Genomic DNA, 20,233 nt, shown 5'->3' with positions numbered 1-20,233 from the left:
TTCTTTTTGAGGTATCATGATTCATCTGGCTACTATTAATTTCCATACGAACTATGAAATGTCTGCCATTAAGTTTTCACAAAGTCCGCCATCTTTGGCACTCCCAGCGTGTCTCCTTTATCAACACAGTGTCACCATGGAATTCCCAGCCACATGGCTGCACCGGCATTTGTGCGGCATCACGCGGTTGCTAAGCTAACGTTCAGCACCATGTGGTCGCTGCTGAGCCGCAGCTTTGACGAGCATCCTGTGCGGCCGCCCCAACTCCTCCGAACATATAATATTTCCAGGGCGCCACAACTCGCCCATTACCTCATACCATGATGTAATGTAACTGAAATCTTCCTGTATCTTCCTGTCTTTTCCAAGTATATCTCCTCCTCTTGTGATTCTTGAACATAGTTTTTGCTGTTATCGTATGAAATTTATGGCTTTCTCCTCTGTCATTCCTACTACCAAGCCCTTTTTTCCCATAATCCTTTATTTTACTCCTTCCACTGCAAATACATTTCAGGCCCCCATGACTATTAGATTTTCATCTCCCTTTACACACTTAATTACCCATTCAGTATCCTTTCTCTATCTCTTCACCTTCTGCATGCAACGTCAGCATGTTTTTTTTTTCTGAGCTATTGTTGACCATGCTGGTTTGTTGTTACTTCTGATGAAAACAACTCTATCATTGAACTGTTCACAGTAACTCACTTCCTGTCCTACCTTCCTATTCATAACGAATCCTAGTGCCGCTATACCACTTTCTGCTGCTGTGATACTATACCCTATACTCGTCTGACCAGAAATGTTCAACTTCAATCCATTTCACTTCATTGATGTTCACTATACCTAGGATTGAGCCTTAGCATTTCCATTTTCAAATTTATTAGTTTCCCTACTATGTTCACACTTCTGGCATTCCTTGCCTTGAATCATAGAATGTTATTGTTTCATTGGTTATTCAATCTTTTCCACATGGTCACCTCCGCCTTGGCAGTCCCCTCCAGGAGATCCGAATGGGGAACTACTCTGTAATATTTTGCCGATTGTGAGGGATCATCATGACACTTTTTCAGTTACAAACCACATGTACTGTGGATAAATGTTGTGTGTCTTTAATGCAGTGCCTTCCATTGCCTTCTGCATTCTCATGCTGTTGATCAGTGCTGATTCTCCTGCCACTTAGGTGCAGTTTCCCACCCTAGGAACAAAAGAATGCCCTGAACCTCTGTCTACTGCTCTGCCCTCTTTGAGAAGGCCATTGGCGGAATAAGGGTGCCTTCTTACACTGGAAGTCTTTAGCAGCCATTGCTCATGATTTTTATTTAAAGTTTAAGCTGTGGCAGTGTTAGAATGTGGGATCAAAGATATTTTGATTACTAATCAAAGACATTAGCCTTAAACCATGGGTTAAATACAGCAAAGCTAAACTTCTACAGGATGTGCACACAAAGACATTCTAGAATGCAGCACAGCTCTTTTAGTGTGATGTGCGTGGCTGTCGATACAGGTCGTGGAACATTACAAAGAGCATGAAATGCTGCCAACAAGTATGTGTGATGGCTACATGTTTTGGATACTAGTGCATTATGATTAAGCTTATGAGGTACATTCAACATCCAATGATTTTTCAAAATTTTAGATCTTCTGTACTATAAAAGCTGTCCAGCTGTGCAAAATAAACATGTGCTTCCATAAAAATCAATCCCACCATTTGATGTGAATCATTATCTGTCCAGCTATTTCTTCAAGGTTAAGGAACAAAAAGTGATGGCTGGGAACATAACAAGACCAAATAGTTTTCAAGCCCATTCTGAAAGACTTTGTCTTTGCAAAAAGTGGATGGTTTCCTGAAGTGCTTATGTCAGTATGTCCAGTAATGAATATACATCTCTCTGGTAGTGGGTTTGCTCTCATGAATGTAATCTGTTAGTACTACATGATGAAAATCTTGGAAAACCCTAGCCATTACTTTTATCGTAAGTGAATTACTTTTTTCTTCCTTCTTGAACTTTTGCCTTTTGCTGTTGGTTGTTTTGAATGTAGTGATGACATGGTGACACCATTTTTCACCTAAAATTGTGGGTTTGTCCCAGACACTAAATGGATTTCTGTTCAAACAAAATTTTGTGTTATTGTGATGGAGATGGCTAATCACGATATTTTCAAAGTGAGCAAATTTGTATCCTTTTAATCAGTGATAATGAGTATGACACTTTGAATTTTAGTCATAGTCCAGCCTCTGTTATGAGATTTTGGACTCTCATAGCATGTAATTCAATTTATTCATTTTTTATTAAAGTTTTAATATTGAAGCGTTTATACATTTCCCACATACAGACAGCTAAAAACGTTCATCTCTGTAACTTCAGAGTGTGACATCTTAATTTTTAAAGATAAGACTATTAGGGATACATTCATGCACCTTCTATGAGGCCAAGAACTGTTAAAACTTCTCTTGTAACTGTTATTATATCTTATAGTGAGAATTTACTACTAACGTACTGTAAATTACTGTAGAACGTATGTTGCCACTCACTGGCAGAGGAGGCCTTGTCGGTGGCTTTTGTGGAGGGCCTGGAGGAGATTGGCAGTATAACTGGTGGCTGCCAGAAGTAACCTGGCGGCTTGAGGGGCAGTCCCCAGGTGGCACGCAACCGCTCTGCCTCCTGTGCTACTGCTTCTGCTACCATTGCCCATGTTGCATGTACTGCTGCCCCCAGCATGCTGCGGCCCATAGCTGCCTCTGTCCTTTGCGGAACTGGCTCTCGCAGCTTCTCACAGCACTGGTACACTACTGACAGAGCCTCCTGCAACATAAAAACTCATTTTGATAACAGAAATCGACATGATCTCTCGGCAGAAGTCAGGACTCTCCAGACAAACAATGCACAGTGTGATTCTGTTCTATTGAATACAATGCTTCTTTTATCAATCAAACATCAATTGTAACCACTCAATGTGACTCATTGATTGATTGATTGCTTCAAACTGAAAGTTATTTGTTCCTTATAGCCTAAATGTTCACATAGTAATTGTAGGCTCTATTGAAACATCACAGACATCTTCAGCAACAACAAAAAAATTGCTCAACATCATATTTTTTTTTTTTTTTTTTTTTTTTTACAAATCAGTTTACTTACATATATTTGCTGTACTCTTATCAGTTGCTATTTTTTGATTCCAGTTTTTGTTTTTGTGTACTTTTTAGATATAATTCCCAACATTTCTAACACTTGTTGAAAGTCAGTATCATCACTTATTTACAATTAAATAATTGGTAGTCATGAACTGTGATCCGTATCTACACTGGAGACTTCACCATGTTTAGTTTACTCATGGAAAGGTATGTGATGCCATTATAGTGGTGCTGTCAGTATTGCTTCTGGGGCACCCATATTGTTAAATGGGACTGCTCTGCACTTGCTTAACAGGAGACTTTTAACATGAGAGGAGTGGAATTACCATGCTGTATTGTTTGTGTAGTTCATGAGGGCAGCCTGTTACATCATTCAAAGTATCCTCAGATTCTCTGCACCAGGATTTGCATTGAAATACAGCAACACACTGTGTACAACTAGCATTGCTGCAGAACCAAAGATGACCAACATCAGAAATTATCCGTAGTGAATATAAATTACCAGCGTGTGAGCAAGCACCATTAACTCTGTCCCTATGTCATTTGAGTGGGATTCCACGCAGAATTTAAGTGAAAGCCACTGTCTCTATTTATTCTGTCACTTGCAAATTTAACGTCAACTACTTCCATAATAACACTACTCTAATAGCTGGAACTGCATACCAGTATTTGATAGATGACCTTACCAAGGCAGTATTATGCAACAGCAAATTTTTCCAGCTGTACTAAGCATGTGTGATGCTTATGTTCAATACACTGGTCTTCCACAGTCCTGATAGTATGAGCACTGTGTGGCATGGCACAACTGCAAGAGATACAGTAGACATTGACCTTACACAAACCAAGATCATCCTTAACAGAATATAAAAGGACTCTAATCTCAGATAGTAGTTGAAAAACATACTTCACATTGTTTTTCTGTAGAATACAACCAATTGTGTTGGAAATACTATCTGTGTAAGGTAAAAGAACTGTAGACTTATTGGTTGATAGTGCTACACATGTATGATCTATCTTTCACTATAAGTGTTCTGGTAAAAGGTGACTTCGAGGAGGGCTAAGTCAGCTGACAAACTTCCAGGGTCAAAGATAATTTGACCTCCATGAACGAAGGTATGGAGTACTCCTTCACACTGAGCCAGATGGTGACAGTTATTACAGTAAACCAGATGGTGACAACTGTTAGCCTGAAAATACAGATCGGCGTGAGATGGCTTTCTGGAAACAGCGTATCCCAAAGTACCATTAATCTTCCAACTGACCAACACATCAATGAAGGGAAGACAACCATCCTTTTCCACCTCCATAGTGAAGTGAATATTCGAGTGTACTGAATTCAGATATTCTAAAAGCTGTTTAAATTCTCACTTACATGAGACCAAACAACAAAAATATTATCTTCATATCTAAAAAAGCATGCAACTTCAATGGTGTTGATTCCAGAGCAAGTTCCTTGAAACCTTCCATAAACAGACTGTCAATAAAAGATGTCAAATGGCTTCCCATCACAACTCCATCTCTCTATTCACAGAAATGCTCAGTGAATAAAGAGTAAGTAGAAGTCAATACATGTCAACATCAAACCCAACTTCAATGATCCATAATGAATCAGAAAGAGGGACACGAGTAAACAGAGAGATCACATCAAAACTTAATAATATATTAGAGTCATTCAAATTCAATTTCTCTATTCACTCTAAGAAATCTGCCGAATCCTTAATGAGTTGTACACCTGAACTAGTGGTTTCTACAGAGTAGCAAGGTGTATTGCTACAGGGCATGTCAGAGGATAAGACAACAAGATTAAAGGCACTTGATAGGTTCTTGTGACAAGGGACTCTGTTTTAGTGGAAGGTTTAAACCTTGCATTGACACCCCAGCATTTACCAATTCTTGATTTTATGTGTTCTGTGAAATAGGCTGTTTTTAATATGCCTTCTGATACTGCCAAGGATTCCAGTTGCTTTTGGTCTGCTGCAATGAATACATTTTTCAGCCATGGAAAATAAAAGAAGCAGAGGGACAGCAATTAAGTGCATCCAAGACACTGGGCCATTGCTGACTCTCACAAGGTGACACTATGACCTTGGAGTGTCATGATTGTGTTGATATGAGCTCGAATTTGGATTCTGAATCTGTGGTGGCAGTGTTGAGGAAGGTAAAATTTGTTGTGAAATATAATCCACAGTGGGAAAAAGAGACAATGTTTAATGGTTGGCCCAGCAGCAGCACAAAATGTCCTATGCTATGCACGAGGTTATGATCTAACAGAGTAGCAATTCTTCAGGTAAACCTGGACTTTGTTCTAACAGAGTAGCAATTCTTCAAGTAAACCTGGACTTCTCACACAATATTAATAGTAAAAAGGTTTTTTGCAATCTGAAAGAAGCTGCATAAATATTGAGGCAGAGCTTGATAAGTTTTCAACGTGATGCAGAGATTGGTAACTTGCTCTAAATGTCCAGAAATATAAAATTTTGCACTTCACAAAATGGGAAAAAAACCTAGTATCCTATGACTATAATACCACTGAGTCACTGTTGGAATTGGCCAACTCATACAAATACCTGGGTGTGACTTTTATAGAAATATGGAATGGAATGAATGCTTAGGTTCAGTCGTGGATGGCGCAAATGGTAGACTTTGGTTTATTGGTAGAATACTGGGGAAGTGCAACCAATCTACAAAGGAAATTGATTACAGTTCACTTGTGCAACTAGTTCTAGAACATTGCTTAAGTGTGCGGGACCCACACCAGAATTTACTCAGCATAAATTGTCAGAGTTTACAAACTGTTGTTTAACTACTGCTTATGTCTAGTATATAGCTCAGCCAGCCGAGACAAAAAATGTCATTATTGTGGTTTGCCAACCCCCTCCTTGCCCTCCTGCTCACCATATGCCCCCCCCCCCCCCTCCCCTCCCTCTCCCCAGAATTTATCAGGAGCTCCTTGACACCATCTTCCTCCACACTCCTGAAATGCTCAGGGAATTTTTTGTCCATCTAAAAATTGCATCTTTTAAAAGTGATACAGCAAAGTATGATAGTAGAAAGGAGCACATAATTAAATGTGCTCAGCAAAGACAACCTAAACTCACTGATATATACCATCAATTAAAGACAACTCTAGATTACAAGACACAGGTAAGGCCAGTGAAATTCACCTTACCAGTTTCCTTGCAGACCAGGATTTGCCACTCTGAGTGATTGAAAGTATACTCGGACATATATAGACCTGATCCATAGATAGAAAAGTGTTCACTGCAGCAGAACAAAAGTAATTGGAATCATTAATTCAAATTCATATCAATGCAAGCACAACACTCCACTATTTGGCCAAAGGTTGCTGTTTGTCACCTGGTGGTAGTCAGCAACTGCCCAATGTCAGGCAAGCATTTTATTGTTGCCTCTCTGCTTCTTTAGTTTCCATGTGCTGAAAAACCACATTCATTGCAGCAGAACGAAAGTAGCTGGAATCGTAAATGATTTTACAGCCAAGGCGGGTTAGGTGAAGTTAATTCTGCTGCAATAATATTTGTTACAAACAGAATATGATAGGTTTTGCTATGAGAAGGTCCCATCATTTCTTTTCCATTTTATTTAAGCAAAATATTTCAAAGCTGTTTATGATGAAATGCATTTTTCATTCATATGTACTATGTGCTTCTTGAACCAGCTTAATCATACCTAGAGGTATAGAAGACCTAGCAGAGAACATATTTAATTATTTTCAGTAAGGATGCAAATTTCTTGACAAACTGAAATATCTTTCCAAATTTTAAACTTCTCAAATTACATGCTGATTTCTTTTACATATGGTTGTATTCAGGTTTCTTGAACATAATCATGTCTGAAGCCATTTTATTGCCGCTGTGACTAATGATTGACTTTTAGGAAGTAACTTCTACAGAACTTAAATATTAATCCTATAAAGGCTCTTTCTTAATTGCATGGATTTTAATTAGTCTATTTTCAACACGCTTAACCTTAAGATGCAATCAGTCTCCTAAAATCTATGCCATATATCATGTTGTTGAGGCAACATTGAAAAAACTATTAGAATGTTACCAAAGGGAAAATTATTTAGAATCAACCCTATAAAATGTTGTATGTAGGAACATCTCTCATTTTATATCAAACAATGGAAACTCTAGGTTGGAATATCAACAGTGTTAGGAAAATGCTGTCAGAAAGTGAGATTTTGGCCAGCAAGGCCTTTGTCAAAAATAGGCAACATTCCAGCACACACACACACACACACACACACACACACACACACACACACACACACAAATCAGGGTGCTGAGGAGGGGAAGGGATAGCAGGGTAAGGGGGGGGGGGGGCGGTAAAGTGCTATTTCTGAGAGCGAACAGGGATGAGTTGGAGAAAGGGTAGGGCAGCTATGTACAGTCAGAAGGTTAGACAGAGGGGTGGGGGGTGGGGGTAGCAGAAAAGGAGAGAAGTAAAAAGACTGAGAGTGTGTTGGTGGAATAGAAGGCTGTGTAGTGCTGCAGTGGGAACTGGGAACATGGAAGGCGCTAGATGGGTAAGGACTACTGAAGGCTGAGGCCAAGAAGGTTATGGGAATGTAGGAAATATTGATGGGAGAGTTCCCACCTGCACAGTTCAGAAAAGATGGTGTTGGTGGGAAGGATCCAAAAGGCACAGGCTGTGAAGCAGTCACTGAAATGAAGAAAGTCATGTTGGGTGACGTGCTCAGCAACAGGGTGGTCCAACTGTTTCTTGGTCACAGTTTGTCAGTGGCCATTCATGCAAACAGACAGCTAGTTGGTTGTTATGTCCACATAGAATGCAGCACAATGGATGCAGGTTAGCTTTTAGACCGCATGGCTGATTTCTCAGGTAGCCCTGCCTTTCATGGGATAGGTGATGCTTGTGACGACTAGAGTAGGTGGAAAGGATCATGGGTAGGATGTCCCTCATTTCAGAGCATGTTAACAGGTAATCAAAGACCTGATGAAGGATGTGTTTCAGTTGTGCCAGTCAGAAATGGTACTGAGTGACGAGGGGTTCACTCCTTTGTAGCTGGTTCTTCTTGGGAGTGGTGGGAGGATTAGGGGTGTGAACTAGGTTTGGGGGTTAGTGCCTGTCTGAAGGCCTCAGTGAGACCCTCAGCATACTGATCAAGGAAGTTCTTGTCACAGCAGATACTCCATCTGCAGGGGGCCAGGCTGTATAGGAGGAATTTTTTGGTGTGGAAGGGACGACAGATGTTGAAATGCACGTACTGTTTGTGGTTGGTGGGTTTAATGTGGACAGGAATGTGAATGGAGCCATCAGAGAGGAGGAGGTCAATGTCCAGGAAGGTAGCATGCTGGGTTGAGGAGGACCAGGTGAAGTGGATGGGACAGAAGGTGTTAAGGTTGTGAAGATATGAAAACAGGGTGTTCTGGCATTGAGTCCAGATCACAAAGGTATCATCAATGAACCTGAACCAGACCATGGATTTGGCACTTTGGGAAACTAGGAAGGTCTCCTCTAGATGATCCATAACAGGTTCACATGCAGTTGCCCATGGCAGCGATTTGTTTGTATAACTTTCCTGAAAAGGAGAAGTAGTTGTGAGCTATGATAATGCTAGTAAGGTGTATGAGGAATGAGTGGAATCTGAAGGATGTTGGGAAAGGTAGTGTTCAGTATCAATAAGACCAAGAGCATGAGGAATGTTGTTGTATAGAGAAGTGTCATCAACAGTAACGAATAGGGATCCAGGAAGTAAAGAGATGTGGATGGTGGGGACTGAAGTGGTTGGTATCTTTGGCATGCAGGCTAGATTATGGACAGTTTGTTGGAAGTGTTGGTCAGTGAAGGCCAAAATCATTGCAGTGGGAGCACAATAACCAGCTACACTGGGGCATCCTGTGTTGTTGGGATTGTGGATTGTGTGTGTGTGTGTGTGTGTGTGTGTGGTGTCATAGGAGTGAGGAGGGAAATGGATTCAGGGGACAGGTTCTAAGTGGGGCCTAAGACTTGAAGCAGGAATTGCAGGTTATGCTGGATGGAATCACTCTGGCAGAGTTTATAGATGATTAAGTCAGGATTTGTTGCAAGTTTGTGTATGGCTGTCATTTCTTCTTGTGAAAGGTTAGTGTTCTGAGGAAGGGATGTGAGGAAGGTTGGTTAGGCCAAGTTGGAGGTATGGAATCCATGGAAGGTGACCAGGTCAAGATTAGGTAGGAAAGGGGCAGGATCACTGGCGGATGGTGGAACTGGGAGAGGCAGGGTTCAATGTTAGGATTAGGTTCACTTTGGTTGGAGGGATTGGGAACAAAGAAGTGTTTCCATTGCAGGGATTGGGAGAAGGAGAGTAGGTCTCTGACAAGTCCAACATGGTTAAATTTGGGTGTAGGGCTACAGGTGTGGCCTTTGGATAGGACTGATATGTCTGTGAGGCTGAGGGTTTTGGTGGGAAGGTTAGTAACAGTGTTAAGGAATGTTTTGGCTCTGGATTTGGTGGAATGCTGGTAGGGAGTTTTGGGGATGTGGCAGACTGAAAATCTCAGCTAGGCAGAAAAGGTCAGTGAGACAGGGACTGGGTGCTATGAGGGGTTGCCACTGTGATTAGGATATGGTTTGGATAGTGTTGCCCCCAGGTGGCAGTAGGCTGTCAGCCAGTTGGATAACTTACAAATGTGGTTTCTGGAGCAAGGGATTCAATTTCAGAGATGTGATGTACATAGCAAGAATTGCACAGTAGCAGCATCATCCAAAGAAAGTAGAGGTGGTTCTGGAATGTCTGTGCCATGGAGGTGTGTTTTGGCTGTACCAGGCCCAGTGACTGGTGGAATCCTAAAAGCTGAAGGTCATTGTAAAAGGAAAGGTGGGATCAAGAGAAAGAAATTTTTATGACTAGGCTTTTGGTGGGGCAGCATTTAAGAAAGAGGATGTGAGCTTGGTTTTTGCCAGGGAAAAGAATACTTTTCTGAACTGGTACAGAAAGATGGAGCAGGGGTCCAGTGTGGCAGGGAGAGGGTAGGGGGAACAGGATGACACAGGAGTGGGCAAATGAAGGTGTTAGACAGTTGTGAGGGGAGCTGGACAGCAGAAAAGTGGTGTAAAAAATACTTAAAAGACACACAGTAAAACGCACAGATACGTAAAAATACACACAAGTATGTAAAAATATGTAGCAATGCTCGAAACTATGTATAAGTATGCACAGAAACTACATATAAATACACACAAATGCAAAAAAGGCATGAAACTATGTAAAATTATGAACAAATACGTTAAAAAGGGAAGGGAGGGAGAAGGAGGAAGATCGAGGATCACAAGTTTGTGTGGTATGGGTAGATGTGGAAAATAAATTCTAAAATGTGCAAAGATGAGGGAGGAAGTGGGACCAACAGGAGTAAATATAATTATTGGTGGGAATAATCAGGGACATCAGATGCTACATCAACAATCTGCATGGCCAGATGAGATAGTTGATACAATGTGACTCGAGTGTGTGTGGTTTGGAAGGCAGTGAATAAACACAGGAAAAAATAGAAAGAATGAGAAGTGCTATAGAGAATAGTAACAAAAGAAAACATCACAGGGTTGTCAGATAGAAGAAAAGCCGTTAGGCAAAATTAAACAATGGAAACTACAGGTTGGAATATCAACAATGCAAGGAAAAGATAGATCACTACTCACCATAAAGATGGTACATTGAGTTGCAGACAGGAATATTGAAGAGAGCCACTTACATATCAGCTTTTGGTCAAAACCAAGGAAGCATACTCACACATCCATTCACTCTAGCATGCACACCTCACACACATATGACTGCCATATCTGGCAGGTCAGACTGGAATACAGCTGTCATTTAGAATAGAAGCAGCAATCTGGAGGGGTCAAGAAAGGGGAAAGCATAGCAGGGTATAGGTGGGGGAAGAGAAAAGTGCTGTCTGCTGGTACATGCATGGGCTAGAGTGGAGGGAGGGGGGGGGGGGACAAAAAAGGAGAGGGGGAGGGGAAAGATGAGCGGGTGCATTGGCAGAGGGCAGCTCACAAAGAGGGTGAGGGAACTACAACAGGGAGGATGTGATAGCACACAGGGGGCAGAAAATGTTGTATGGAGGATGTGGGTACAGCAAGTTATTGTAGCTTGAGACCGGGATAATTTAGAGAGTGGAGAATTTGTTGTAAAGATAACACCCATCCATGCTGTTCAGAAAAGATGGTGGTGAAGGAGAGGATCCAGATCGAACAGGTAGTGGAGATGCCATTGAAATCAAGTGTGTTATGTTCTGCTACTTGTTGTGCAACAGTGTGGTTTACTTTACTCTTGGGCCCAGTTTGGCAGTGGCCATTCATTCTTCTGGACAGCTGTTTGTTAGTCATACCAATATAAAATACTGTGCAATGACTGCAGCAGAGCTGGTATATGACATAACTGCTTTCAAGGTGGTCTGGCATCTGATGGGGTAGGATAAGCCCGTGACAGGATTGGAATGAGAAATGCTGAGTGAGTGGATTGGGTTGGTCTTGCACCTGGGTCTTCCACTGGGATATGATCCCTGTGGCAAGGGGTGGAATTGGAAGTAGCATAGGTATGGACTAGGATGTTGTGGAGGTTGGGTGGGTGATGAACACATCCTTAGGAGGGATGGGAAGGATCTTGGATATGATCTCTCTCATTTCAGGGCATGATGACAGGTAATCAAAGCCCTGATGAAGAATGTGTTTCAGTTGTTCCAGTCCAAGGTAATGTTGTGTGATGAAGGGGTGCACCTTTGTGGCTGGTTCTTGGGGGATGTGGGAGTGTTGGGAAGTGTGGGGAAATAGCACAGGAGATGTGTTTGTGGATAAGGTTAGGAGGATAATGCCTATCTGTGAAGCCCCTAGTGAATCCCTCAGCATACTGGGTGAGGGAGTTCTTGTCAGCAGATACACTGTCCCCAAGTGGCCAGGATGTGTGGGAGGCATTTTTGTAGTGTGGAAGGGATAATAACTGTCCAAATGTAGATACTGTTGGTGGTTGGTGGGTTTAATGAGGACTACAACAGTCCTGGAGCCATCAGAGAGGAGAGGGTAAACGTCCAGAAAGGTGGCATGCTGGGTTGAGGGGGTCAGGTGAAGCGGATGGAAGAGAAGGGTTGAGGTCATGAAGGAATGAGGATAGGGTGTCTTGGCCCTGAGTCCAGATCTTAGAAGGTATAATCAATAACCAGAACCAGTCTAGGTGTTTTCCTAACCCTCTTAAAGAGATGATCAGTCACCCACCCAACCTCCACAACATCCTAGATCATCCCTATGCCACTTCCAATGCCACACCCTTGCCACAGGGAACATATCCCTGTGGAAGATCCAAATGTATGACCTACCCAGTCCACCCATCATTTCCTATTCCAATCCTGTCACAGGCTTATCCTACTCCCATCAGAGGCCAGGTCACTTGCGAAAGCAGCGATGTCATATACAGCTATGCTGCAATCTACATCTATATCCATACACCGCAAGCCACCATACAATGAATGGCAGATGATACCCTTTACCACAACTAGTCGTTTCCTTTCCTGTTCCACTCTGAGATAGAGTGAAGGAAAAACAACTGTTTATATGGTTTTATATGACCCCTAATTTCTCATATATTATCTTCATGGTCCCTACACAAAATGTATGTTGGCGGCAGTATGATCGTTCTGCAGTCAGCTTCGAATGCCAGTTCTCTAAATTTTCTCAGTAGTGTTCTTTAAAATGAATGTCTGCCTTTATCCAAGGATTCCCATTTGAGCTCCGGAAGCATATCCGCAACACCTGCATGCTGATTGAACCTACTGTCAACGAATCTAGCAGCTCATCTCAGAACTGCTTCAATGTCTTCTTTCAATCTGACCTGGTGTGGATCCCAAGCACTTGAGCAGTACTCAAGAATAGGTCGCACTAGCATATGCAGTCCTCCTTTGCAGTTGAACAACACTTTCCTACAATTCTCCCAATTAACCGAAGTCTACCGCAGTCCTCTCATACCATTTCATATCGCTTTGCAGCGTCATGCCCAGATATTTAAATGATGTGACTATGTCAAGGACACCACTAATGCTGTATCTCAACATGGGTTTGTTTTCCCTACTCATCTGCATTAACTTACATTTTCCTACATTAAGAGCCAGTCACCATTCATCACACCAACTCAAAACTTCGTCTAGATAATCTTGTATCAATATACAGTCACTTACCTTCGACGCCTTCCTGTACACCACATCATCATCATCTACATCTACATCCATACTCCGCAAGCCACCTGATGGTGATTGATGCTCACCATTTCTGCAACATCATTTATGTATACAGAAAATTGGTCCTATCACATTTCACGAGTGCATTTCTGATGTTACCTGATGTCTCTGTTGAACACTCGCCATCGAGGATAACATACTACATTCTGTTATTTAAGAAGTCTTTGAGCCAGTCACATATCTGGGAGCCTATTCTGTATGCACTTAGCTTCGTTAACAGTCTGCAGTTGGGTACCATGTCAAATGCTTTTTGGAAATCTAGAAATATGGAATCTGCCTGTTCCATTCATCCATAGATTGCAATGTATCATGTGAGAAAAGAGAAAGCTGAGTTTCGCATGAGTGATGCTTTCTAAAGCCATGCTAAATCATGGACATGAGCTTTTTGGTCTCTAGGAAATTATTATATTCAAACTCAGAATAGGTTCTAGAATTCTGCAGCAAACCGATGTTTAGGATATTAGTCTGTAATTTTGCCAGTCCATTCTTTTACCCTTTTTATATACAGGAGTACCTTTGCTCTTTTCCAGTCACTTGGCACTTTGCACTGTTCAAAAGTTTTACGATAAATGCAAACAAAGTAAGGGGCCTATGATGTGGAGTACTCTTTGTAAAACCAAATTGGGATTTCATTCGAACCAGGTGACTTATTTGTTTTCAACCTGTTCAGTCGTTTCTCTACACCAGGGATGCTCATTACTATGTTAGCCATAGGGGATACTGTGAAATGTTCCTGTGTGAACAATTTCTTAAATGTTGAATTTAAAACTTCAGCCTTCCTTTTGCTATCTTCTATTACCAAATGAGACTGTTAACAACTGACTGGATGGAAGCCTTGGACTGCTTAGAGATTTTATATAGGACAAGAATTTTTCAGATTCTTCACCAGATCTTTAGCCAAGGTATGATGGTGGTAGCTGTTGTATACTTCAAGCATAGATCTTTTCACAGTTGCATGAATCTCTACTAATCTCTGCCTGCTGTCATTTATGTGTCCTATTTTGAACAGAGAGTGCAACAGCCTTTGCTTCATTTTCTGAATTTCGTTATTAAGCTACAGTGGGTCTTTTCCAGTGGGTCTTTTCCATCCTTGATCCACTGACTAAGCACAGGTTTTTAAATTGGTATTACTGCCAAATCAGAATGAATGGTCACCCTAAAACTGTGCCCAAGAGTAAAGTAGACCACCCTGTGGGATGACATAAAGATGAAACACTGAATTGTAGGTGGGCACAACAAAAAGCCACTTACACATTATATTTTGGCCTAAGCCTTCTTCAGAAAAGGAAACACACAAACAATCATTCGCACAAGCAAGCACACATCACACACGCTTGACTGCCATCTCTGGCAGCTTGGACTGGAATGCAGCTGTAGAATGCAGGCAGCAATCTGGAGAAGGCAGGGAAGGGGAAGGGATAGCAGGTTGTGGGTGGGGGAGAGAAGAGTGCTGTCTGACAGTGTGTGCAGGGACTAGACTTTTAACAGGTGCAGCATCATGAGGCTGTGGGGCAATGAGGTGTGAGGGGGATAGTGAGCAAAAATGGAAAGGAGAGGGAAAGGGGAAAGGCAGGCAGTTACATTGGCAGTTAGTGGCACAAAAAGAGAGAGAGGGAACTAAAATAGGGAAGAGGTGATAGGGCAGAGAGAGCAGAAACTGTTGGGTGCAGTGTGTGGGGTCAGCAAGTTACCACAGGTTGAGGCCAGGATAATTTAGTGAGTGGAGAATGTGTTGTAAAGATAACCATAACCCCCATTTGTGCAGTTCAGAAAAGCTGGTGGCTCAGGTGGTGAAGTACCCACTGAAATCTACTTATTATTTATTTATTTGTGCATATAAATCTCATTTTCAGTACTTATATTGTACAAAGGATATTGGACAGAAAACCTTTTTAGCTATTGGTTTTTCACATGTCAAACATACATTATTTAAATTTTTATAACAAATTGGATCTATACAGTTAATAACTACAATTTTTTTGAAATACTGTATATTTATAACTTATTTCTACAATTAAAGATACAAATTACTTTTTTTTCTTGCATAAGATACTGTGAGATTGAATAGTAGCAGTTTTTCAGAAGGTAGGCTGTCACAGACTTTTTAAAGCTCTGTAGTTCAGGAAGAGATTTTATGTATCTTGGTAATCTGTTGTAAAGTTTTGTTCCTGCGTGATATACACCTTTTTGGCATAATGTGGTGTTACTATGATTAACATGTATGTCACTGTCTGACCAGGTGCAGTAATCATGGACACTTTTGTTTCGAGGAAAAAGGTTTTCTTTTCTCAGTATGCTGTTTTTGACATGCATGATTACTTCCAGTATATACATGCAGGGAAGTGGTAGGCTCTTTAGAACTTTAAAGAAAGGTTTGCATGGTTTCCTGCTGCTCACTTGTTTCATTATTCTTATAATTGCCTTTTGTTTCCTGAAAACTGTTATGGCCTGGTGTACATTTCCACAGAAAATGATACCGTACTTCAGTATTGAATGTACATGAGCAAAGTATACAGCCCTAACTGTTTCTGCACGAGTATTGTTGCAAAGAATTCTTACTACATAGCTCATTGTTGCTAGTTTTGAATTTAGGGATGTGATACGAGTGCTCCGTTTAAGATTTTCCTGGATATGAATCCCAAGAAAATTAGTTTCATTGACAGCACTAATGTTTCGGCTATCTATACATATTATAGGTTGTGCCAGATTTTTATTTTGATCAGTGTGGAAATTCATGAGTATTGTTTTTTGGGGATTAACTATTAGCCTGTTTCTGGCTAAACCATTCAGACACTCCTTTTGTAATACTTTTGCAGATGCAGTAAGATTTTCTTCTTTATTCCCTTCAATCAATAGACTGGTATCATCTACAAACAGTACTGGTTCATAATCTCTGACGTGTGATGGGATATCATTAATGTAAACCAAAAAAGGAAAGGGAATCATTAATGTAAACCGAAAAAAAGAAAGGGACCTAAAATGGAGCCCTGTGGAACACCATGACTTAGTCCACATGGTTCTGAAAGGTGTACCTGAAGTTCATTTCCTTCCATGTGCTTAATTTCAGTTACCTGAGAGTGATATTCCAAATATGATTTAATCCACTGATTTGGCACACCTCTTACACCATACCATTCAAACATCCTCAGGAGTACAGAATGATCAATCACATCAAAAACTTTTTTAGGTCCAAGAATAAACCTGAGATATTTCTGTGGTTGTCCACTGCATTTAAGACAATTATCAGATTGAAAGTGGCTGTTTCAATAGAAAGCCATGCAGACATCCAGAAATAATATTATTATTGTTGAAGAATGTAGTTAGTTTTGAAAGGAATACTTTTTCAATAATTTTCGAAATTGCTGACAATAGAGACACAGGCCTATAGTTACCCATACATTGATCACCTTTTTTATATAGGGGTATTACTTTTGCCATTTTTGTTGCTGAGGGAAGACACCACATAATAAGGATGAATTGCATATGTCCAATAAAGGCCACAGTATTTGTCTTGTTGTTATTTTTATAATATAATCTGGAATGTCATCAATACCAGTTGAATAATTACTCTTTAGTGAATTAATGACATTTAGGCGCTCTGTTGGGCTTATTGGGCTGAGGAACATGGATATATTATTTATTTCAATAGATGAAAGTTCTTTCCATGTTGTATTATGTGGATTTCCAAATTTTTCCTTCACTAATTTTCCAGCAACAGTTGCATAATAAGAATTGGAACTGTTTGCAACTGCCCTAGTGTCAGTGACATTCTTTCCATCATGTGATATCACAATATTTTTGTGAGTTGTCTTCTTCCTTGTAAGATCCTGCACAACTATCCACATGGACTTAGTTTTATTGGATGAATTCGTAATATATTTGTCATTTTCCTTAATTTTTGCCTCTTTTATGACACGTTTAAAAACCAGCTAGTATTTTTGAAATAATTAATAAATTCTGGACTGCTATGAGTTTTTGACTGCAGAAAAAGTTCCCACTTTCTTTTATAAGATACATGATGTAATCCAGTTTTTGAATCTATCTGTGGTTTTGGAAATCACTTTCCTTTGTGGAAAAGCTATGTCAAAGTTATGCTTGAAAATGTTCAAAAAATTTCCATTTTTTCATTGGTAATAGAGGTATCATATACTTCTTTCCAAGATTGTTCGCTGATTAGATACTGGAAGTATTCAGTATTTCCTACTATAAATCGAAAGTGTTATGTTCTGCTACTTTCCCCTTCCCCTCTCCTTTCCGTTGTTGCTCACCACCCCCCTCCCCTCACACCTAATTGCCCCACAGCCTCATGATGCTGCACCTGTTAAAAGTCTAGTCCCTGCACACACTGTCAGACAGCACTCTTCTCTCCCCCACCCACAACCTGCTATCCCTTCCCCTTCCCTGCCTTCTCCAGATTGCTGCCTCCATTCTACAGCTGCATTCCAGTCCAAGCTGCCAGAGATGGCAGTCAAGCGTGTGTGATGTGTGCTTGCTTGTGCGAATGATTGTTTGTGTGTTTCCTTTTCTGAAGAAGGCTTAGGCCAAAAGCTAACGTGTAAGTGGCTTTTTGTTGTGCCCACCTACAATTCAGTGTTTCATCTTTATGGTGAACAGCAGTCCATCTCTTCCTTATACTGTTTCTATTCCAACTTGGAGTTTCCATTGTTTGATTCTGCCTAATAGCTTTTCTTCTATGCACCAATCCCATAATGTTTTCCTTTGTTACTATTCTGTATAGCAAAATTCTTCTCAGTGTCCAATCTTTCCCCTCTTTCCTGTGTCTATTCACAGCCTTTCAAACTATATGCACTTTCGAGGCATGTTATATCTACGTTCCTGTGTGCATACAACACACTTATTGTTGTTGCAGAATATAAAGCCTCAAATTCTTCCTTTGTTAATTGTATTTACTCCTATTGATCCCACTTCCTCCATCATCCTCACATGTTTTAGTGTTTTATTTTTCACATCAATCCATGCCATACAATCTTGTGATTCTAATCTTTGCCACTCCCCTTCGCTCTCTCTTCTCAGCACTCACACACATAATCCCATACTTCAGGCATTCCTGTTCTCCCCCTCTTCTGTTCATTTTTAACATATTTTTATGTATTTTCATGCATTTTTGCATATTTATGCATATATTTACATATCATTCCTTTTTTTCCCTACCCTGTCTCTGTCACAATGAACACCTGATCCAACTTTCTGCACCATGTCAGAAAAGTACCCCTTCTCTGGCAAAAAACTCAGCCCCACATCGTGTTCCCTAAATGTTGTCTAAACCACCTAATCCACCCCCATGGCCTAACTGTAAAAATTCATTCTCTGTGGATCCCACCTCTCCTTTCACAGATTCTGCCAGTCTCTGGCCCTCACAAACCTGATATTGCAAAACCACATCTGCATGGCACAGGTGTCCCAGAGCCACCTCTGCTCCCTCTGGAAGATACTGCTACTGTGCAATCCTTGTTACACACAACTCATCTCTCCAGCACCTGGAGGAGCATTCAATACAGCACTCCCATAAGTTATCCAGACTGCTTACAGTCTGCTGCCAACTTGTGGCACCACTATCCTACCTGCCAACTTGTGGCACCACTATCCTACCCACAGTGTTCCTCCTTGTCTACCCCTCATAGCACCCAGACCCTGCCTAGCTGATTTTTTCAACTTGCCACATCCCCTGAAACTCCTTACCAACACTCCACCAAATCCAGAGCTGAAACATTCCTGTAACACTGCTGTTAACCTGTCAACCAAGACGCTCAGCCCCACAGAAGATTTTCAGTCTAATCCAAAGGCCTCATGTTTAGCCCTCCAAAGACCTACTCTCTTTCTGCCAATCCCTGAAATGGAAACACTTCTTCGCCTCCAATCCCTCCAACCGAAGCCAACATTGAAACCTGCCTCTCGTGGTTTGTATCACCATGCAACCATGATCATCCCCCCTCCCCCACCTAAGCACCCCATCCCCTGCTCACCTTCCAGGAATTTCTTCCCTTCAACTTTGTGTCACCATCCTTCCCCGAGTCCCTTCCTCAGAACACCACCATTTCAGCAGAAGAAAGGAAAGCCATGTACAGCCTCAAAAGAAATCCTGACTCAGTCATCCTACCCGCAGACAAAGGTTCCACCACTATTGTTATGAATTGCAGTGACTACCTGAAGGAAGGCCTTTGCCAATTATGTGACTCCTCCACCTATAAACTCAGCCAGAGTGATTCCATCCTAGAAGTCCAACATAACCTCCAAGCCTCGTTTAAAGCCTTAGGCCTTTCCCAGAACCAGTCTCCTGAATTCATTTCCCTCTTCACCCCTATGACACCCTGGACACCCACCTTCTACACTCCTGGAAATGGAAAAAAGAACACATTGACACCGGTGTGTCAGACCCACCATACGTGCTCCGGACACTGCGAGAGGGCTGTACAAGCAATGATCACACGCACGGCACAGCGGACACACCAGGAACCGAGGTGTTGGCCGTCGAATGGCGCTAGCTGCGCAGCATTTGTGCACCGCCGCCGTCAGTGTCAGCCAGTTTGCCGTGGCATACGGAGCTCCATCGCAGTCCTTAACACTGGTAGCATGCCGTGACAGCGTGGACGTGAACCGTATGTGCAGTTGACGGACTTTGAGCGAGGGCGTATAGTGGGCATGCGGGAGGCCGGGTGGACGTACCGCCGAATTGCTCAACACGTGGGGCATGAGGTCTCCACAGTACATCGATGTTGTCGCCAGTGGTCGGCGGAAGTTGCACGTGCCCGTCGACCTGGGACCGGACAGCAGCGACGCACGGATGCACGCCTAGACCGTAGGATCCTACGCAGTGCCTTAGGGGACCGCACCG

At 41.6% G+C, this 20,233-nt stretch overlaps 1 protein-coding gene across 1 annotated transcript in view; it reads right to left on the bottom strand.

Moving 5' to 3' along the window:
* Positions 1-20,233, bottom strand: part of LOC126187836 (uncharacterized) — an 85,622-nt gene that overhangs the window by 58,828 nt on the left and 6,561 nt on the right. The window contains exon 2 of the mRNA XM_049929139.1: positions 2,534-2,804. Within this exon, the coding sequence (XP_049785096.1) occupies positions 2,534-2,804 (271 nt within the window). The remainder of the gene's footprint in view (positions 1-2,533; positions 2,805-20,233) is intronic.

This window comes from Schistocerca cancellata, chromosome 5 (genome assembly GCF_023864275.1).
Source record: "Schistocerca cancellata isolate TAMUIC-IGC-003103 chromosome 5, iqSchCanc2.1, whole genome shotgun sequence".
NCBI classification, from domain to species: domain Eukaryota; kingdom Metazoa; phylum Arthropoda; class Insecta; order Orthoptera; family Acrididae; genus Schistocerca; species Schistocerca cancellata.
This window is presented reverse-complemented; position numbering and strand designations above follow the sequence as displayed.